Source organism: Malania oleifera, chromosome 10 (genome assembly GCF_029873635.1).
Source record: "Malania oleifera isolate guangnan ecotype guangnan chromosome 10, ASM2987363v1, whole genome shotgun sequence".
Classification (NCBI taxonomy): domain Eukaryota; kingdom Viridiplantae; phylum Streptophyta; class Magnoliopsida; order Santalales; family Ximeniaceae; genus Malania; species Malania oleifera.
The window spans coordinates 24,437,872-24,461,131 of record NC_080426.1 but is presented as its reverse complement, the minus strand read 5'-3'; the positions used below and the strand labels follow the sequence as shown (position 1 = coordinate 24,461,131).

The window sequence follows — 23,260 nt, the reverse complement described above, 5'->3', positions numbered from 1 at the left end:
TGGACTTTTAAAGAGTATGAGGGGGTTGAATATTTAGGAAGAAAGACTTGATTAATTGGTAATTTGACAATAACAACCAACTTGATTCAAAGGGTCACAAGCTTGCAGGATAAGGATTTTGAGTTAAAATAGCGTCAAATAAGAGTTGGGGATGGTTGATATACGGTGTATTGGTTTGGATAGCATTAGCAGATGGTTCTTTTAAATTTCAGGATAAGTTAGCAATGCAGTTTTCAATGATGCTTTGCCTAATTAGATCTTAGCAAAGGTACCTTGTCTTAGTACGCAATCCATTTGGGTAGTGCTAAAATTGAAATGGCAGTTTTGATTGCATGAAATGAAAAGAGATGTGGTGGCATTTGTAGCTAGGCGTCTTGCTTCCTTGTAAGAGAATCGAGGTTGAATATAAAAAACTAGTCAGGATTCTTGGATTGGATCACCATGGATTTTGTGATATGGGATTACTGGCGTCTTAAGGTTGGTGTGATTGTATCTTGTTGATTGTGGATCATTTTACAACATCAACAGTCATTGCCATTAGGAGACTTATAAACTTATTACGTAATGTCAAATGTCAGATCCTAGGCTGTGGTTTAAGGATGAGCTTAACAAGAAGTTGGTGAGACTATTAACACCCTGAAGCTCAACAAGGGATGAGTATTGTTAATGGTTTAATTGCTAGATACTATCACAGAGTCATACCTCAAAGAACATCCAATCAAACAAATATTGAGAGAGTCGTTGTGGGATTTTTGCTTTTCTTCCAATTCATTTGGTTAGAGAAATAAAAAGAAAAAAAAAAAATAGGGGTGAGGAAAGAAGAAAAAAAAAAAAATTAAAACATGAAAACTTAAACAACAAATCAAAATTATTTCCGTCCCATTCCTACGCTTATCCAACCAGCAGTTGAGCGCGGTTCTTCCCAAGTCCTCGTTCATCGGGAGACCTGAAATCAAGTTTGCGGGCGCGCGTGTGTGCCTCCAGCCATCCTTAACCATCCCGGCGACTCAAAACCTGGCTTGGTTCTTCGAAGCGGACGCTCTCGACGACGAACACGGGTACTGTACCTGGAACTCTCCTGCTTTCGTCGCTAACATCCATTATACTGCTGGTTTTACAATTTTTATTATCAATTCTGCACAGACATGTCCTAGAAGGACATGGGTCTGTTGTGGTTGTGCAACTTGGGATTTGAGAGTATACCCTTCATCCATTATGGAGTGTTTGCAAAAGAAAAATACTCTTGATAAAATGCATGAGTGAACTATAATGTTTTGCATTTTGGGCACGCTTGAATGAACTTACAGGTCCGAATGTTTGTGCTGGGTGATGACTATTTATAAATTCTTTGGTCTAATTGGCTGTATTGCAATTATGAAGTCTAGTATTTTACTTTTTCTGGTAGGCTGGCTACTTGCTGTGTTTTTCATTTTCTATTTTCTAAGCTGAATCTTATACTGGAGTGGGATTTGCACGTGTTTGATTTTCTGAACTGAGTTTGAATTTCCCCACTCATGTTTGTTGAATCTTGGAAATATTTTTGATGCCGTTTTCTTTATATATTTATTTTTTCTGTTAAATGTTCAGTTGAATTGATGACCAGAATTAAAACCATCTAAGTTTCTAAAAGTTTTGTAGATCCCCCTTTTTGGATTACTTTCTGACTTTTGTTTAATTTAGTCTTTCCTTCTTGTGTTTTCTTGGTGGAATTTAGTCTGAAGCTGCGGTTGGTTCTGTCAAATTGAGGGCTTGAAAGTGGAGCCCTAGATCATTTTTGTTACTACATATTCAATCACTTTGAAATTGATTACCTTTTCCAATGAACACTAGGATTCAAAACCATTGCAGTATTGTCACTCTTAATCCCCATCTTCCCTTAGAAAATGAAGTCCTAAATAATGAGTTTTTGCCTATTTTATTATTAAAATAAAATAAAATATTAAATAATACTCTATTTGGGAAAAAATTTCCTAAACTAATGCTCACGTAATCTCGCGGCTTGGTGCTGCGAGATTTAAAGTTGATGGACGAATGGGAAGGTGACGCGTGGCATGGGAAGGTGACGCGTGGCACGGGCAGGAGTTCGAGATTTAAACAAATCTTTCCTGCGAGATTTGCATGGGACACCCTGCTTCTCTCCGAGCCTTCCTCCTTTGCTGGCCGTTTTGGGCTATCACTCAATCCAACTGAGATAGAATCAAGCAAAATAAAATTAAATTTACTAGTCAATTTCTTCTTTATTCTTGATTCAAATTTAGTACTGTTTGTGTTGTGTTGGGCTCGTGGTTAACAGCTTCTTCGCGTCGTTTTATGTTCTTCAATCTTCAATACACAAATATTTCAATCCAATCGTAGAATAAAAACTGGAGAAGCAAGATAACCAGATAACTCATCTTTCCTTTTTCTTGTTCCTGTGAACTTAATTAACATCATCTTCTTATATATATATATATATATGACACATTAAAAACTAGTTTTTGGTCTCGGCTCGCATAACGCGGCCGCGCCACACGTACCCATCGTGATGGTGTTTGCACCGGAACGACCCTGGATGCCGCATCGGCAAGCACACGCACTGCTTCACCCCCCCGCTCCCTCTGCCGGCGGCCACGGATGCGTTGCGCACCGCCGGCGGCTCTTGTACGCTCACCGCCTGGACTGCAAGTGGTGCATGTAGCACAAACCATCTCCCCTGCTTCACCGACCGGCCAACCAAAGGAAAGCCCGGATGACACATCTTTCTTCTTCAATTTACAAAAGAAAGGAATAAGTGGGCTATGGCATTTTATGGAGTATGGTGCGCGGAAGAGGAAGGAGAGGAGGGCAAGTAAAGTTGGGAATAAGTACAAGGAGCTTTTTCTCCACTGGGTGACTTTATTAATTAATGGAGCAATGGCCAGAATATCAGAAGCTGGAGCTTAATTAAGTAGGAATAACTAAAAATCTTAAAAATGTACCTTTCTGGCTAGATGAGGGTAGAACGGCCGGTAGAGGAGGAAGGCTGGGTGTCCCATGCAAATCTCGCAAGACTAACCTGCGAGATTTGTTTAAATCTCGAACTCCTGCCCGTGCCACGCGTCACTTTCCCATTCGTCCATCAGTTTTAAATCTCGCAGCTTGGTGCTGCGAGATTACGTGAGCATTAGCTTGGTAAATTTTTTCCCAAATAAAGTATTAATTAATATTTTATTTTATTTTAATAATAAAACAAGAAAAAACTCCCTAAATAATCATGTTCAAACTAAAGGGCTTTGAAGGGAAACGAGGAAGGTTAAATATTGCGTGATTATAGACTTGATACCTTATGATCTAACTGCTGATCTGCCCTTTTTAGGGCTCAGCAAGAGAGCTTAATGTCTTATGGGTCAAAAGCTCATGGCTGTTTTGTTGTATGGACCTAAATACATATGCTGTGTGTCACTAATGTGGAGATCTCAAAGGCTAAAAGGATGACCCTTGCCTAGACCTACCGAAAGTGTGAAGGAATCATGCCCATGTTGTGACAAGATTACACCAAGTCTATTCCAGATGTACTTATCCTCATTCGAGGAAATACTCCAGTATCTAACCCAATGGTCAAATCTCACGACACAAAAGTTCTTGAACCAACTAAGGTCATTCCTGAGGAGCCCAGACTCGAACAGTAAGGGAGATAAACTTACATTCCACTAGTACTAAGGGTAACTCTCATCTCCATAGTATAACTGGGGTCTAGACCAATACCTCCCGACTATTTAGCCAACGACCAAGAAAGGCAAATACCCAAACCTTCAAGCTGAGAGTATTGTGTGATCTCGTTCTGATCTCATTCTCAAATGGATCATCCGTTGGGCTCCAAATCCCACATGGAAGCCCAGGACACCCCTCAAGGATGTCAAAAACCCGTCCCTAAGCGCTTCATTTAGTACCCAATAGGATGCCAAGGGAGGTAGGCCGCTTACTTGGTGTTCCCCCAAAAGTAAAGTCTCCAAAGTATTCTCATTCACATATGAGTATTCACCAGGGATCTAATGATCATACGACTTAAGTTTGAGAGCACCACCATCAGTAAGTACTATCTAGACCAATCACAACATCACTATGATATACTAAAACTATTCCTATGACATCTCCATAGTTGCATCCAGGTTGATTGACCTTCCTTCTAAGTTGGAAACATACACCAAACCATGTGTTAGGGTTGCAAAACCCTAAGACCTTGACTTTTCTCCCACTCATATCTTATCAACGTCCTCGTTGATGAACATACATGGTCCAACTTTCAATAACACTCTCAAAACCATATAACAGGAGGCTGTAAACCAACAACAATCCTAAGCTCTTCACAATAGCAAAACTTGCCTCAAATCTCACTATAAACTTGACCCAAATCTACTATGAAGGCGCTTGTCAACTCAACTTAGATTCAAAATCAAATGTCGCTTCCTCTGATAACCTAATCAGATCTCAAATCAAACCCTAGACTTATCACGTCCATGATAGTAGTTCAACCATAAGCTAATAGCCAGCCAACATACCAACAATTCTGAAGATGGCAACACCCTTCTCCAAACTCAAACTCACAATCCTAGATACGGATCTGTATCACAACCTTATCTCTCAAAACCCAAATCAATCCCTCCCAAGGAGCAAGATACACAAAGTCCCATACCGGTCACAACTCCCCTCATAACCAAATGCTAATACTTTGTATTGTACCATCTTCTAGCAGACAATACAACTCCCTTCTCTTAGTAGGAGGGTCATGTTTTGAAACCCTTAACTAACCACTTATCAAATTGAAGACTTCTCTGTTTCTCAAAACCTATAAAGATTCTGACATTCGAATCCAAACTCAAGGTTCCATACCAACCTTGCACTTCCTAGGATAATACCATCTCAGAGGTTCTCCAAGTCTGACCATCAACCCTTTTTTGTAGTTAACCAACAAATCAAGCATCAAAGCTCGAAACCAACATAACACTTCCAAAATGAGTTCTCAACCAAGAGTCTACTGAGACAACTCCAAAGATGAGACCACACTTTAAAGTCCCTTCCATATACTTGATCTCAAACCATAGGGTTACCATGTCCAGCGAAACATCCAAGCGCAGTATTTACATACCATTCTAGAAGTGAGGCCCCACCCAAGGAGTCTTAGAATACACAACTCCAAGGATAAGTCCATAGTCCACACTAGGGAACTCTAGAATACGAACGATCTCAACATCTAGGGTTCGTAACCCAATTCCTCATGAAGCCAACAAAATCATGAATCCATAATTCCAAACTTAAACCATTTGAATCAAATCCAACCACATGGTAACCACAAGAACTTCCTCGAGTCCTAAAGGTTCAATCTTGAGTCACATATTGAGCGACAATCTTCAAGGTTATTATCAATCTTCCATGTCCTTAGATATTTGAAACTTAATGCAAACTAAAGCTTAAATTTATCAAACTCTTGTCCTCTAAAAAATCAATATTGATCATCGTCCGTCGTGGTTAAACATTTTGATATCTCTGCCTACTGGCTCATACTCGAGCTTTCATCTGAAAGGCATCCCTCTAGCTTGGTTGTGCTGCACGAACCTACACAACAACAACAAACAGAAAGGCCCTCTCGTCAATGCCCGCTGGCAACATGGCTTAAATGCCCTCTAGAATTAATCTTCCCAATGCCCTTTGGCATAGGTTATTGATGAGGCTGAAAAGCCAACAACACAAAAGTGCTCCCATCATTTCCACAATTTCTCTCTCCAATCTCCTCCCCATTGGAAGTCAAATCATAAAAGCATATTTTGGTTCCAATTAAGTTTAATGAGCAACATTCGTGGTTTCCTTCAATTCCATACCCCACTAGGTAAATGTCACCATTGTGACCAACATAGAGCACTTATGGCTTGAGGACTATCTGTCTAGGGTGTTACTTTCCTATAGATCCAAGAATGTCACCTCTCTCTATGGGTATAAACGTTCCAATTTTTGTGAAAGACACCCTTGGGTGAACTCCTCCTACCATCTACTTTCACTTGATCTAAGAGTATCACCTTTGCATATGGAATGAGGACACCATGAAATATCAACGGATAACCATTTGAACTCCAATCAACCACAATAGGATGACTTCCAAAGTGTGACTACAAGACCCACCTTAACGGCACAAGGTATTCTTGTCTTAGTTCCACCAATCAGCTCTTATCCTTTCTCAAAGGTACATGGCACCATCAAGTAGCCTATCGTTCATAAGATATACATTGGAAGCCAACATTCACTTCATTGCCCACAATAGGTCACATAACAAGAGGGGAGCGTGAGACAAGCACTTCCTCAAAGATAACTTGCTCCTTCCCTCACTCAATGTTACAAACTAAATTCCTGCAATCGAGTTGTTGATGCCAATACTATCAATCTCATTTTCATTGAAGATTGAGAAATCTGCTCTAATACCATCTGTCACGGATGTGGAGATCTCAAAGGCTAAAAGGAATCACCCTTGCCCAGATCGACCGTAAGTGTCAAGGATTCACGCTCGTGTGGTGGCAAGACTACACCAAGGCCAACCTAGTTGTACTCATCTTCATCCAAGGAAACAGTCTAGTATCTAACCTAGTGATCAAGTCTCACAGCATGAAAGTCTTTGAACCAACTAAGGTCATCACTGAGGAACTTAGACTCGAACGATAAGGGAGATAAAAGCTCACATTTCACCAGTATTGAGGGTAACTCTTATCCCCATAATACAATCGAGGGTCTAGGATGACACCGCCTAACTGTCTGATGGACAACCAAGAAGGGCAAACACCTAAACCTTTGAGTTGAGAGTACTGTCCGATGTCATTCTCAAATGGATCGTCCATGGGGCTCCTAATTCCACACGGAAGCTGAAGACACCCCTCAAGGATGTCAAGAGTCTGCCCTTGAGCGCTCCTTATGGTGCTCACTTAATAATAGAATACTAGGGGGAAGTGGGCTGCTCACTTGGTGTTTCCTTAATAGTCAAGTCTTCGAAATATTCTCATTCACATATGAGTTACCACCAGGGATCTAATGATCATACGACCTAGGTTTGAGAACACCACCATCAATACTATCTAGACCAACCACAACGTCGCAACGACATACTGGAGGTCCGGAACCGTCGTCATGAAATATCCTTAGTTGCATCTAGGTTAACCAACCTTGCCTCCAAGTCAAAAACATACACCAAAACCATGTGTCAAGGTCGCAAAAGATGTTGGCTCTATGCTTACATGATACTTCAAGCATTTGGGGATGTGACTTTTCACATTATTTTAAGTAGAAGAAAGTTTGATGTATATCTTGGTTTTCCTTTTGGATATTAGAGTGCATTTGGTTGCGGAGAAGTGGAGAGAAGATAAAAGAAACTAATAGGAGTGAAGATAAGAGAAGAGAAGAAAAGAGAATAGGAACTAGTTTCTTTCATGTATGTTTGGTTCAACGAGAGAGAAACCTGAAGAAATCTCTAACTTTTCTTGTTTGGTTCAACTAATGGGAGAGAAAAGAAAAGAAAATGTATATAGTCGCTTGTTAGTATTACCCTTGTAAGAAAAAGGCAAGATTATAAGGCAATGATAGTATATAAAATAATTTTTTCCATTTAGAAACAAAAAGAACACTTTTTTTTTTTTGAGATTTATCCAATTGTAGAAGGGGAGCCTAGGCACAATGGTAAAGTTGTCACCATGCGACCTGCAGGTCATGGGTTTGGGTGTGGAAATAACCTCTTGCGAAAAGGCAAGGTCCCATTGTGGTTTCCCCTCTCCCGAACCATGCATATGTAGGAGCTTTGTGCACTAGGTTTCCTCAACCCCCCCCCCCCCCCAAAAAACAAGACCTTATTTAATGAGAAACAAACCTATTGTTAGAAGAGAATATGTTATTTTAGTTATTAGGCTGTGGTAATGGGGATATTTTAAGAGGGTAGACCTAGAGCTGTACATAGACTCCAGGAAACTGCCACTCAGTGTTTTTTTTTTTTTTTTTCTCTTCTTCTCTTCTAGTCCCTCCTCTTCTTCTTTCCTGCTTCTCTAACTTTACAACATGGGTATCAGAGCATTGTTCTCCTTCAAATCTGAATTGGTTTTGATACTCTGGTTTTCATTTTTTTTTTCTTATCCTGCTCTAGTCAGTCTGCAAATATCTCAGGGTTAGGCTGGGCAGCATCCTAGGCAGGAAGCTGTGTGTTTTCATGGTGATTTGATGATGTGAAGACAGTTATTCTGTGTTTCGTGCTGCTGCTGCTGCTCCTTTGTCACACTGTCTAGTGTCTGTGCTGCCTGACTTCTTCTCAAGCTCCTTCCTGCTGTAATTCAGCCATGGACACTGCCTCTAATTGTAGTAGGGGAAGTTTTGGAGGATGAGGACAAGGTCTGGATTGTGGTTGTGGCAACGGTTTTGTATTGCGAGTTATGACGAGGAGCTTGTTGTGGCAATTCTTGCATTTGCACACATTGTGGCAAGGAAAATCATACCATTTATCGCTGTTGGGATCTCCTTGGGAAACCAACTTGAGCCAATAAGCCTTTTGCTAAGGGTGATTCTACTATTGACACTTCAAATGCACCTAGCCACTCTGTTGGGAGTCGAGTATATCATTCACTGTACCAGGTTGAGTTTAATTTTTGCATGATTTTTACAACTCCAAACTTGGTCTTTTACATCTAGTGCTACCTTGGCCCATTTAGGTACAATCAGGCTTCTTGGCTCTTCATCCTCCTCACGTTGGGTTGTAGATTTTGGTGCCTCTTCCCATATGACAGGTAGTCCTAATTTGTTCGAGTCCTTGAACCTACTACGTTACACTCAAAGGTTCCTCTTGCTGATGGTTTGGTGACACATGTTTCCGGATCCTTTGACCCTGCTATTAGTTAGCCAATTAACTAAGTCTCATAACTGTTTTGTGACCTTATTTCCTTCTCATTGTGTTATTTAGGATTTCCAGATGAATAAGAGGATTAGTGGAGGGCTTCAGAAGGATGGCCTCTACTATGTTGTTGGTGGTCATGGTGGGTCCAATTCTTGTCATAGGGTTTCCTCAGTTTCCTTTCATAGTGTTTCTCTTGGTCAGTGGCACACTTGTTTCGGTCATCCATCCCTTCAAAAACTACAAGTTTTTCCTATGTTCAAGTCCATTTCTCATTTTGATTGTTCCAAATAGGATGGTGCAATTGGTCGGTACGGTGAATTAACTGACTTCGCTGAAAATTTTTGGTTAACCAATTACTCTAACTGAACCGAACCAAATTGTAGTGTATATAACCCAATGTTTTAAAAGGCTCAATCAAGGCTTGCCTTAAGGCTCACTTCAAAGCAAGGTAAGCCTAAAATGCCTTGAGGCTAATCTAAGATACCAAATTCCAAAAAGGCTAACGCATCACCCATTGAAGCTAATGCGTTTGTACAAAAGGCACGCCTTTTGTGCCTTTTTAGTTGAGGCTTATGCATTTTGAGTGTGTGATTCTCAAGTTAGAATTGGCTAGAAAATTTTAACTACTCATTTATGTAAAATAAATGTCATAATATGAGTTGATTTCTACCACTCTTTGGACCTCAACCTTTCCTAAATAACTAAGAGCTGTATTTTAAATCATGAAAACAATTGAATTTTGTAATAGTATTGCTATCTCTTGTCAAGATTTATGTCATGAATTCAAGTTAGCAGGCCAGCAAGTAGTTTGCAATGCATACCTAATCATTTTTACATTGTATTTGTGATTTTATTTAATTTTTCTTAATTTTTTAAAATATAATTTGCATATTTTTATTTTAAAATAAAATTCTCAAAAGACTTACACCCCAACGCCTTAAGGCTTACGGCTCGCCTCTTAAGGGTTAAAACGCCTCACCTTACACCTTTGCCTTTTGAAACATTGGTATAACTGAGATCTTGCCCAACCGAACATTTCTTTGTTTACTTCAGTTAACTAAAATTAACTGACACTAATAGGTACTCCCATTTCTGCTTAAATTACTTTTTTTAAACCTGCAAGCAACCAGAGGAAAGGGGAACAGGTCCAGAGAAGTTAAAGAACCCACTTAAAGCTCTGCTTCTCCCCTACCCAGAAATTAGTCGAATGAGCAATCATGAGAATCCTTTTCCAATGCTCTACAAATCAAGATGGGTAGATCTGATAAATTCAACGAACTCTCTTGGATCTGAGATGAAGCTGCCCAAGGTGCAGTCAAGTGTGCAAGCCCATTCAAGTTTAACAAAGATGAACTGCCCTGGATTGGTGTTTGAATTCCTGCGGTGAAGTCGTCTTGGGGCTGGGGAAGGCCGCAGGCTGGTGCAGGAGCAACTGACTATGTTAGGTTTTTTGATTTGGGAGTTGTGTTATCGTGGAAGGCAAGGATTGAATATGAAGGGGCAGTAGGGTGGGGGTTTTACAGTAATTTACTCACATACATACATATATATATATATATATATACACTGGTTAATTCAGTTAATCGAAGAAAATATATTCTTAATTGAACTGATAACCAAACACCAAACTTTTTAAAAAATTACACTGAATTGACCAAATTTGAAAACTTCACTGAACCGATTCAACCAAAATTTTAATTTGTTTTCACTTTTCACCAAACAATGCTCAGGCCTAGTTTTACATGTCAATTGGGAAAACCATATTAGGTCATCTTTTCCTTCTAGAGTCAAGTCTCATAATAAATCATTATTGTCTCTTATTCATTCAAATATTTGGGGTTTGTGCTCAAATCTAATAGGAAATAAAAACTCAATTTGGCGTCCGTAATCAAAATTTTCAATCTGATAATGCACTTGAATTCGTTCAAAATGCCCACCATGCAGGCGCCTCTTCTATCCATCACTATTTCAACTTCTGGCTTTGGAGATCCATTCCAATGTGACTTGGATTTGCCCATTACTCATCGGAAAGGTACTCAAACATGTGCTCAAGAGTCTTTGATTGCTTATCCTGTTGCTCATTATGTTTTAGTTCTTCATCTTGCTAGTCCTATACATTCTCTTACCTTGTCTATTTTTCTCAATTTCTATCCCTTCCTCGCATGTTGAAGCACTTGCTAACCCTAGGTGGGAGCATGCGATGGGTGTAGAAATGGATGCCTTGATCACTTGACTGGACATGGGACTTGGTGGATCGTCCTCCGCGTAGGTTGCCAAGGGTTACACTTGAACATATGGTACTTCTAGTATGTTGATATCATCATCACCGGCAGCAACCAGAGCGGCATTGCAGATGTTAAATAGTGGCTTGAAGCAAATTTCAAATCAAGGACTTAGGTATTCTGTGTTACTTTCTTGAAGATTGCAAGAACTCTCTTTGTAAAATCTGTGGATCAGTTGGGCAATATTTTTTGTGAAGCCTTTATTTAAGCCCTCCTTTTCTAATGATTGTGATATTTATTCACCTCCAGCTTGAGGGGGAGTGTTAGAAGAGAATATGTTATTTTAGTAATTAGGTTGTGTTAATGGAGTTTTTTCCTTAAAACTTGATTACTATCAATAATATATAAGAGGTCAGATCTGGAACTGTACTTGACTCCAGGAAACTTCCTCTCAGTTTTCATTTCTTTTTCTCTCCTCCTCTTATCTTCCCTCCTCTTCTCTCCTGCATGTCTAACTTTACAGCACCTATATGTCCATTGAACTCCATAATCACTATATTCTTATTGGTCATTTTTTGTATATGATTTATCAAACCATATTAAATGATAAATAACATATATAAATATTATATTTCTGGATTTTTTATTTGGTTTAGGGCCATAATTGTCTTCTTGCAAAGTTATGAATTATTTCTCTTCTTCTCTCTCCAAATATCTCCAATTTGGGGAGGAAAAAAGTGAACATTTTTCTCCTTTTTTGTGTGCACTCCTTTTCTCTTCTTCCCTCTTTATTGGAACCAAACACAAAAAGTGGAGTGAATTCTTTTCTCCTCTCCTCTTAACTTCTCTCTCACCCAATGCACCCTTAACGAGATATTTAATGTTTTCTGGGCATGCCGAGGCATCAGCCAAAAATTTAGCAGTAAAGCTTTGGATCATTTTCCTTCGTTATGTTTCAGAATAAGTCTTGACATAGCAATCTCTTTCAATTTGCATATCTGTTTTGAGTTGTGTTTGGATGGTAAGAATGGAATCTAAAAAAGTGGGAATGAATTCCCATGGGGAATGCAATCGCATTCGAGACTTGAGAATGGAATGACTGGTCCCACACCCTTGAAAATAACATAATTTTCAAAAAATTCATTTGCTTCTTAAAATGATAATGGCAAACCAAATTCATGGAATGAGAACGAATTCATGTGATTAGTATTGCATTCCGCTCTTGAAAGGGTGGAATGACTTCCCACATCCGTGGGAATAACATGATTTTTTAAGAAAGCCATTTTCACATAACCCAACACATGGAATACTAAAAATTCCCTTTCTCATTCCTATTTTGTGAATTCAAACAGAGTCTAGCAGTTAGATGGAATTACTTCTTTGTGTGCCAATAGACAAGCAAGCAGAACAAGCAGGATGGCGGTGTACCAATTATAGATAAGACATTAGTACTACTCTCTTCTCTCTCTATTATTCTGCATCAAGATGGTTAGAGCTCTGGGTCTGAACTTCTGATTCCGTTCTTATTCCTCCTTCACTATATTGTGCTTTCCATCCATTTCACCATGGTACAATCCATCTCCGTTAATATCCTTAAGAAATCACTAGCACTTAATACTGTTCATCTGAGCATAACATTGTTGTTTACTGTCCCACTCCCACTGTCTGTCAGTAGCTACATCCCTACCTGCTGCGATATTTTTTTATTTCCTTTCGTACTAGCCGTCAGCATTTATGTTTGGTCCCTTGATGGAACTTTCATCAAGCTTGTTGCTGGTGTCCTTTACTGGGGGGAACAGGTTGCACATGTTCTCGCCTTATTGAGCTGCCTATGGCCATCAGTAATTGCGGGACTGTTGTTGGCTTGCTGCCATATGTTGCTTCTATTGTGGATTGCTTTCTTTGCTGCTTCTTACTGATCAAGTTTAGAGTTTCTGTTATAGTCCTCTGGGAGGAGGAGAAAGAAACAAATGATTCAGATCAGAAATAAATGAATCAGATCCATAGCTTATTGATCCTGCCAAAGCTTCCATGTGTTTTTATCTCCTTGTATGACTTCTCAACTATCAGTGGGAAGAGTATCTAATACAAGCTTATAACGCAGACTGCTGAGAGGTAAATCCACTCTTGGCATTCTAGATTGAATAAAATCTTTGGGTCATACTTCTCTAGCTATAATTCTGGGGTTTCTTGTTGACAGATTGTCCTGGCCATACTATGACTACATTTTCTCTATGTTTGTTGTTCAGTGACAGAATGCTGAATCAAGATGCTGAAAAATGTTTGATGGATGATCTTTGCAAATATCCAGGACTCTCTCAATCTGAGGGACCATTTTCTGTTGAAAAGGTCACTAGCTCACTTGCGGATGAAGAGGACTATATTTACAAGCTAAATGAGTTGCATGCCTACCTTGACAAGGTAAAGTTTTTGAGCTCCAGCCATGCAGAACATAGGAATGTATTGGAAAAAGGAAGAGGAAAGAGTATGTGCAGAGGAAGATGCCCAGCCCAAAAAAGGAAAAAAGAAAAGAAAAAAAATGAAATTAAGAGAGGAGTAATTTGAGAACTTTGATTTTTAGAGCTAACTAATTCTTATACTGAATGGAACTTCCTTTTTAATATTTATCTCTACATATTGCTGTGGCTAATTTGTTGTTGACAACTAGAATTTAGTTCCTGTTCAACACAGGAGGCAAATTAGTGACTTAAGTGCCCTGTACGTAAATGGTAAGAAACCCAGCAGCTGTCCATTTGGTTTAGGTTTATATAGGGAAACTTTTTGGTTGAATTTCATGACTCAATTAATTTCAATCATCAATTGTGCTATCTGCTGGGCTGCATTTTTTTTTTTTTATTATTATTATTATTTAAAATTTGAGCAAGCAGGTGAGTTACCTCTAGGGCTTGCAGAGTGATTGAACCCACATGGAACTTGGACATTTCAGTTTGTCTTGCCATGGGTTTTGAATGGGCATGGTGGTGGACTGATCAGTTTGATGATGATGAATAAAAATCAAACGGGGGAATTTCTTGGGTCCCCTAAATGGCATAATTTGAATTCTATGTCATTTTATTGAGGGAAGTGCTCATTGGTTTGGCCTTATTCTTCTGTTCTTTTTTTAAATATTTTTTTACTCCATTTTATTACATTGTAATCTGCGTCTTTGAGATTAAAAGCATTACTCATCAATATATGGTAGCTAATTCTTGCCATGGTGGATTCATCACACCCCATGCCTCCGCTGCCTCTTTGGTCATCATTTTGGTTTATATAGTACAATGACCAAATTTTTTATTTACTTTATTTTAATTTGAACTGTCCGGAGATAAAAATGTGGAAATTCTATTAAGTTCTCATAGGCTAGAGTCTTAGTGTAGGCTGCAGAGCATGTTTCTTGTTCTACCCCTGTATTCATGTGATCTTCCTTCTTGCTAACTTTTAAGGGCCGAAGGTTATCTGTAAATATTTGGGTTTTCCAATTCAATCCTCTTGAAATAAACCTAATCTTGGTGCTGCATTTCTTGCGTTGCAGGTGAAAGGGATTGTGCGACCAGGTTGTTCACAGCAAGTGCTGGATGCGGCATTGAGTTCCTTATCTTTGCTTTTTAACACCCTCGCCCTCGTGTCTTCAAACCCAAAATTCCATTCCTCTCTTTGAATTCTTCGCCTTTCTCAACCCACCACCACCACCACCCCCACCACCACCTAGGAGGTGGAGGGTAAGGAATCTCCAATAATTTGCATATTATTTGCAACTTCTCTCGAAGTTAGCGGCAGATACCTATAATTACTCCAATAATAACAAGTATATTATTTGGAACTTCTCTCAAGGTTAGCAGGAGATGACTAAAGCAACATGTATATACTGTGTCATTATTTTGGTTTTTTTTAAAAAAAAAAAAAAAAAGAAGGGCGGGACTTCAATTTATTTATTGATAAACCTTCATTTTTTACGGAGGAATACAGTGGTTACAAGATATTTAAAAAGAGAAACAAAAGACAAACCTTTAAAGACCTCCCAAATAACAATACCAATATTCAGTAAAAATAAGATTACAAAACCAATCAAATCAAAACATAACAAAGAACTACGAAATAAATATCACGCAATAAAACAAACCAAAGATAAATAATATAAAACAGATCAAAATCAACAGAAAATCTGCTAAACATATCTCATCTTGCCTTTATTTTATTTTTCTTTTTGTGACAACAAATTTTCACTTCAGAGGAAGTGGATTACTATTCCTTTCCCATTTTCTGCAAATAAAGGGCTCATCTATGGGGCGTTTCTTTAAATATTTTTATGAAAGAATGGGTGTATATGCACTTGAGAAATATTGGAATGGAATGAAAAGCTTTAATAATATTATCTTTTTTAAAATTCTTGATCTCTTGATCAATGAATTAAAGCGAATGAATAATATCGTATTGGAATTAGGCTGGAAGCATGATAAACTTTTACCTTATATGACATATTAAGGAGATTTTGGACGACTAAAAAGAATAATTCATGCTATAAGATATTTTTTACAAGACAAAATTGTGAAGTGGGCAATATCTCATAACAATTGGGCAAAGATTGCTACCATTGCCATGGCTAGCAACGATTGCAGATTAAATAATCCAAGGGGAAGTGCTGGCTCATATTCTCCTCCTGCTGGCTGATATTTTGCTGAGTTTTTTCCCGATTTATTTTTAAAAAAATATATATATATTAAATGATATTTTTTTTGAGAAAATAATTCTTGGAATAACCGTGATGTAATCTCGCTACTTGAAGTAACGAGATTTGCCACGTGTCATTTCGGGAATTATTTTATTAAAAAAAATATTATTTAATATATTTTTAAAAAGAAAGATAAATCGGAAAATAAATTTTTCTGCGTAATAAATTAGGAAATAAATTTTTTTCATATATTTTTAAGAAAAATAATAAATTAGGAAATAAATCTTCTGTATTATTTTAATATGAAACTGATTATAAATACAACCTTATTATTAATAAAAAAAAAGTACGTAGGAAAATCATATTTAGAATTTACTATTTCATTAAATATTACCATTAAAATATATAATATAAATTATATTTTGGTGTAACTTTTTTATGTGTTTTTACTAAAATTAATTGTCATCTATGTGTAGTTCAATGATTAGTTTTAACAATAATATCACAATTTAGCACATTATCTTATATTATTTGTTCAGTATAATGGACAACTATTGATAAATTCATATGAATAATATAATATTTATAAAAATTGCATGTTGTATGAAAAACTTCAATAATATTATGAACATGTACATATGATATAAATTTATTTGAGACTAAAAAATAATAACTTACTTATAATATATGTAAACAAAAATGTAACACAGTATATATATTTCAATAATTTTGATAAATATTAATTGAAATTAATTCTATGATTCTCATGAAGAAAAATTATATTGTATAGTATATATTTATTAAATTTAAAAAATACCAACCATTTTTACCCATAACTGATTGTTGGGATAATAAATTCTTCTAATGGAATTCTTAAAATGACACGTATTATTTAAAGATTACAACTTGAAGTAACGAGATTTGTTTAAGGGCTATTTTGAAAATTATTTTCTCAAAAAATGTATTATTTAATATATTTTTTAAAAAAAGGATAAATAGGGAAAAAACTCATATTTTGCTTGTTCAATCTTTGGGTCTAAAATCTAAATACTCTCCTGCGCGCCACGCAGCTAAGGGAGTAGTAAAGGCTCCTCAGTTCCAAGTATTTTGATCCTTCTCTCTTCATTTGCATGTACAATATTAGCTTAGCCTATGGACTCCAGCTTTATCTAATGGTTAATTTCCTTTTGTTTTTTCCTAAAAAGGAAATATTAAGAAATGAAGATAATAGGGCAATAGTTACCACCGATTATCCACAAACAAGAGAGTGATAATATTAGGTAAAGAAGATATTTGTGTTAACGAGTTACCAACACAAACAAGAGAGGGAAAATAATAGGATATTAAGAAATGAAGGCGACCTTCCATTACTTACTGTTGCTATGCCATCAATAAAAATGGAACAGAATCGGGTCGTGCATCGTGCATGCACCCCTAAAGCACAGTAATCACCAATGAACAGAAGGATGGTCCTTCTGCACAACATCCACAATGCCAAAATGGAATAATACCATAAGCTTAAAACTATGCTCCCATTCGAAGGTCAAACAATTGGTACTTAGGAAACCAATGACTAATTGGTACTTAGGAAACCAAAGACATTCCCAATTAACTCAAGAAAACGATGTAAAAATAAACCAAAAAACCCGTCCTTAGGAAACCAATGACTAAATGAGAAACATGACTGAAAAAATGGGCACACTCACCCTTAAACAGTAGTACTACACCGCAATAATCACAAAAATAGAAGCAAAGCAACAATGGCTTTGCAATATTAGCTTCTGTGATTTGGATAACAATCCCAAGATAACTTATAGCTTGTCTTCGAAATCAGAGAGAGGAGTCATCTGCTCCTTCAGTCCCTTCCTCTTGCGGATGGCCGAGACTAGAGTTGCAGCCTGTGAACCAGCTTCCAACGGGTCAGAAGCCATCATATCCCAGTGATCAAACACGCACTGCGGAAAAGCCTGCCCAGAGGTTGCAGCTCTCAATGTGCTTGAGAATCCAAATGACTCGACAACAGGAAGATATGCCTTTATGTTGTACAGCGGGGTTCCAGGCCTCTGTAACTCCTCAAATACATGCCCACGTTTCTGATTCAGGACGCTGTAGATGCCACCAAGGGCCTGCTCTGGTGCTTGAATCTCCACCAAGTACACAGGCTCCAAGAGCCGTGGCTTGGCCGTCAATTGGGAAGCATAAATAACCCGCCTAGCAGTAGGAATGACCTGACCGCCACCTCTGTGAATGGCATCAGCATGGAGAACAACATCACACACTTCAAAGCATATACCCCTCATATTTTCTTCAGCCAATGCACCTTCCTTTGACGCCCACTGGAACCCAGCAACAACAGAATCCTTGATTTCATTAAGATACTGAACACCCTTACACATATCAACAACCATGTTAGGGCCGGTGGTTTCTGGACCAAAACACCAGATCTTCTTTGCAAGATCCTTGTCCCAGCCAAACTCCTCAGCCAAGATCTTGGAACGAACTTTAGGATCATCCCTTGGACCAATACGGCCATCATCAATAGCCTCAGCAAGCCCTTCTTCCAGCGGTCTGGCTTCCATATATAAACGGTTGTGCTTGTTGGGAGACTTGCTCATCACGGTTCGGCATGACTTCTCAAGAACAGTCTCCCGAAATGACACTACAGGGTCTGATTTTACAATCTCAGCTCCACCCATGAAATCGTCCTGCAAATCCTTCAAACAGATTCAAGGTGGAGTTCTCCAGCACCAGCAATAATGTGCTCCCCAGACTCCTCAATAGTACAAACCACCATAGGATCGGACTTTGCCAACCGCTTCAGACCTTCAACAAGTTTGGGAAGGTCAGATGCCACTTTGCACTGCACAGCCACACGGACGACAGGCGAGACAGAGAACTTCATGGCTCGGATCGGATGGGCATCAACTTCCTTCTCATTTGTCAAGGTTGCATTCTTAGTGATGTATTGATCCAAACCAACCATGGCAACTGTGTTACCACAGGGAACATCCTCAACTGTTTCCTGCTTCTTTCCCATCCAAATAACAGTTCTCTGAACACTCTTCACGTACAAGTCTTTCTTCTCCCCAGGAACATAGTTTGGACCCATGATTCTGACTTTCAAACCTGTTGACACCCTCCCAGAGAAAACACGACCAAAAGCAAAGAATCGACCTTTATCGGATGCAGGAATCATCTTTGAAACATAGAGCATAAGAGGGCCATCAGGATCACAGTTTCTAACAGCATTGGCATATTGATCATCAAGAGGTCCCTCGTACAAGTTCTCAACACGGTACTTCTGCGCCGTGGCAGGTGAAGGGAGGTGAAAAACCATCATTTCCAGGAGAGCAGAGCTAGCAGGAAGCCAAGTCTGCATGACACGCTTCATCAGCGCTTTCCCCATCAACTCCTTCTCTTCAGCCTTCATGACCACACCAAGCTTCTGCAGCATAGGCCACAACTTGTCCTTCTGATCATTCATGCAAGTGTTGATGATCTGCTTAATGGGTTCGTAACAGAACTGAACAAAACCACGCTTGCAGGTAGGGGAACCAGTATTCTTGCTAGTCCATTTTTTGGTAGCAGGGTCAAAGAAATTCTCGCCCCACAGCCTTTCCATCATTTTTGCCTCATCCACCTTAAACTTTGAGGCATACATCTTTGCAAAGTTGGTCAGAGTAAAAGCCCAACCATGCAAACCAGCAGAAAAGGCAAACAGTTCCTTTCTCAGGGTACACCTGCACATCACCTAGAAGGGGATCCTCATATGTCGCCATAATGACATTTGCATTCTCAATTACTCTTTGGAATGTTTGGTACGCCTCCTCCCCGTCAACCTGAAGCTCAAGGAAACATCTGTCCATCTTATTAACAGTTAAGACAGGCCGTATCCTTTCTCCAAGGGCCTGGCGGAGGACAGTTTCAGTTTGGACACAAACACCTTCAATACAATCTACCACCACAAGTGCACCATCAGTAATACGAAGTGCTGCAGTGACCTCAGATGAAAAGTCAACATGCCCGGGGGAATCAATAAGATTGATAAGATACTCATTTCCTTGTCGCTCTCCCTTGTAGCTCTTCAGTGACTCATCACTCATCTCATAGTAGAGAGAAATACCAGTAGATTTAATTGTGATACCGCGTTCCGCTTCATCCTGGCGGGTATCTGTCATCCGGACATCACCTGCAACTTCTTGAGCAATGATACCCGCAGCAGCAACAAGGGAATCGGTAAGTGTTGATTTCCCTGCAAGTAGAAAAAACAGCATCAGGGTTTACACATGATGTGGCTGAATCAAGTCAAGAAATAAAAAGGCTGCTGCAGTTTTTCTTATTCCCTCTTGAAACTTAAAATTATAAAAACAGAAGCACATAATATTTTTTTTATTGCAGAATGTTAATATATTCTCTCTCCCCTGCGAGGGAAGCATAAAATATACCCTATATTGCTTTTATTTTAACAATATTTTCCATACATGCTAAAAATGGAAGTCAACCATTAAAAACATACATCAAAAAGACGAGAGACAGAATAAAGTTTATACCATGATCGACATGAGCAATAACAGACATGTTACGAATGTTATGCTTGTAGTCCATAATCCGACGGAGCTCCTCAGCTGTAAACTTCACCTGCAGAAATCATCAACAAAGCTTAAGAAAAATGACTTTGGAGTTTAGAGCAAATCAACAAAAGACACAATGTACATACCATCTTGACTAGTCTTTAAAACCACGGATAAAAAGGACTTCTATAGTTCCTCTAGAGGCAAAGACACCTGCCAAATAATGTTACATGACTCCTCGGCACAAATGAAAAAGTCAAAAAGCAACAGGAATTAATTGTATCCAAAGGGTTAATCCCTAAACAGACTCATGTTTTATATAACTAAATGCAGATTAAAATTAAGAAGGATATAACAGTATAATTGTTTTTCTACAGATGGAGTCAGATTCACATTCCATATTTTAGGAACCAAGACTTGTCAGTTTACTGCATCACCCAAACTACAATGCATACTACATATCACCCACAAGCAATACATACTACATGTACATATAGTCTATAACTGTCAATAACTATGCAGGGGAAGGGCTGGTGCATTTGCATATTTACAGGCTTTCTCATCTTTCCTTTTGCTTTCACAAAAAGAACACAAACAAATTTTCACTTGCTCTCAAGTTAGATGTATGAACACTTTCATTATATATAAGAACTCCTCCCACAATAATTAGCTGGAAAGATATGGTGCATCTTAACTGCAACTAATCCACGTTTTTCAATGCTGAAAATGCTTACAAAACCCAGTTACAGAATAATGAGGTGTGCACATAGGTCAAAGAAAATATTTTTAAGCTGGTTGAAGCAGCCGGAGCTTAAAATCCACAACAGTGGAATATCTTAATTTTGGAATCCAGACATAAATAAGAAAATTATTATAGAAATATATTTATTGAATTGCACTATAGTTCCAACACACAATAACAAAAAACAGCTGACATATATAATCATACAGCTGTTTTGCTCAAATCTTATAGAGAAATCAACAAACAATGCCTTAATTTAACCACTAAAAGGTCAAATAAACGTTGCCCAGATAAAATAACCATTACAATAAGATTAAAAGCTTACTTCAATGATCCAAACAACAAAAAAATACCCTCAGAAAAAAAAATTAAACCAACAACTAGACGGGACACCGTATCTTTAAATTCAAAACAGGTTAAAAAAAGGAATTCGGTACTGATGAATTAGATCAGAAAATAAGAGCAAAAGGGGAAAAAACACAGATCTAGTACGGATCTGCACATGCAACAAATACAACAACGAATAATCAGAAACAACATCAGCAGCAAAAACAACGAGAAACAAGATCATAAAAAATAGTATTCTCAACACAAATAACGTGATAACGCGAGATCACCACAATTAGACTCAGAAAGAAGGATTCAACTCAGAAAGTTACATTTTCAAAACTTTCAAAAATAAGAGCAAAAGGGCTATGGTCTATCGTTTCATGATCGACCTTTGGGCTCGAATCAAGAACTACAAACGAGATAGATCGACTAAATGATGAGCAGATCGCGAAGAGCAAGCGAGAGAGAGAGAGAGAGAGAGAGAGAGAGAGAGAGAGGGTTAAGCGATCTTACCGACGAGTAGACGCAGGCTGCTAAGGTCGACGAGCAGTCTGTGAGGAGAAGGAGAGGGTATGAGGGGATTTATGTATATATGCGAAGAATATGCGGTAGGGAGGCGGTGGCTCCCAAACCCTAATGCGGTTTGATGGTTCAGTCGCCGGTTCGCTTACGCCTCTATTTACGCCCTCAAGTAACAAAAATTTAAAATTTGAAAAACTATAATGACGATAACAACCTTTTCTTTTTTAAAAATAAAATAATGATAATTTGTAAACAAATGTAACACGGTTTTTAAACTTTTTTTAACCATTTTTTATTAACTATATTTTCATAAAAAATATTTATATATTTAATACATCCCAATTTTATACATTTTCAAATAATAATTAAGTCTTCAAAATAAGGATACATATATAATAAAATATTTTATGATTAACTTTTACACTTTTAAATACTTCACCTTCTTTTCATAAAGCATTTTCACCATTTTACATCTCTTTTAAAAATAAAAAAAATTCTAAATTATAAAATATCTCCTGTATTAGTACAATGGCTCCTAAATTTCTACAAAATAAATTTTCAAACATGATTTGAAAATTGATTTCTTTGTTGCGATCCTATTGAACTTTGATAAGATTAATAAATCGATATTGTAGTTTAATCGATATCATTAGGAGTATTTTTAAAAAAAGAATAAACTAATGATAATAAGCATTAAAAATGAAATTTTCAAATATGATTTTGAAATTTGTACGAGATAAAATTAAATTTGAGAATAAAATCATTAACTCGGTTAGATGGATATGGCAATAGGTCGTTACCATCAACAATAATTTTTTAAATAAAATAAAATAATGATAATATTTTATAAAAAAAAAAACTACATCTAATAACATTATGTGTGTGTGTTTCTCAAATTTTAAAAAAAAATTGTGAAAATTATGTATATAATGAGCTGTTAAATGGAGATAAGGAGAGAGTAGTAAAAAGAAATTATTTATTAAAATTATATATATATGATTCACAAACTTTTAATAAAAAATATTTTATAATTATGCTGTAGTGGTTTGTAAATTTTGTAAATAATGATAACTTGTAAGATTAAGAATATTTTAGGTTCCTATTAATTTGTAAAACTAATAATATTTTAGGTCTATTAAAAAAATATTAAGGATATGTTTAAATCAAGAATCTTAAGTGGGGAAAAGAAAGAAAATGAACACGAGAAGGAAACTTATTTTTTATTATATTTTTTTCTATATTAAATATTATTAAAAATAAAAATAATCCCTATAATTAATTATGTATAAAATTAAAATTTTGGTCACTATTTTATATATATATATATATATA

At 37.4% G+C, this 23,260-nt stretch overlaps 1 protein-coding gene and 1 pseudogene across 7 annotated transcripts; one reads left to right on the top strand and one right to left on the bottom strand.

Moving 5' to 3' along the window:
- Positions 1-384: 384 nt before the first annotated feature.
- On the top strand, positions 385-14,916 carry LOC131166088 (pyrophosphate--fructose 6-phosphate 1-phosphotransferase subunit alpha-like). 7 transcript variants are annotated; one of them, XR_009139732.1, is made up of 5 exons: positions 578-1,058; positions 10,814-10,901; positions 11,041-13,206; positions 13,341-13,512; positions 14,627-14,916. XR_009139732.1 is itself a non-coding variant. In XM_058124344.1 (3 exons), exons 2-3 carry the CDS (start codon positions 13,348-13,350, stop codon positions 14,750-14,752), a joined length of 291 nt encoding a protein of 96 aa, XP_057980327.1. In that variant the 5' UTR covers positions 615-1,058; position 13,347; the 3' UTR covers positions 14,753-14,916. The 7 variants fall into 7 exon arrangements, 2 of the variants coding, with proteins under 2 accessions (XP_057980327.1, XP_057980326.1); XR_009139731.1 differs by lacking the exon at positions 10,814-10,901 and having other exon boundaries at positions 584-1,058; positions 13,035-13,206; XR_009139733.1 differs by lacking the exon at positions 10,814-10,901 and having other exon boundaries at positions 608-1,058; positions 12,444-13,206.
- A 2,347-nt stretch (positions 14,917-17,263) lies between these two features.
- On the bottom strand, positions 17,264-22,054 carry LOC131166087 (elongation factor 2-like; annotated as a pseudogene).
- Between the last annotated feature and the right edge of the window lie 1,206 nt (positions 22,055-23,260).

Excerpts from the sequence above, each read along its gene's own strand:
- LOC131166088 (XM_058124344.1), top strand. The coding sequence starts at position 13,348 with ATGCTGAATCAAGATGCTGAAAAATGTTTGATGGATGATCTTTGCAAA. Across the intron at positions 13,513-14,626 it reads TGCATGCCTACCTTGACAAG|GTGAAAGGGATTGTGCGACC; the intron begins GTAAAGTTTTTG and ends CTTGCGTTGCAG.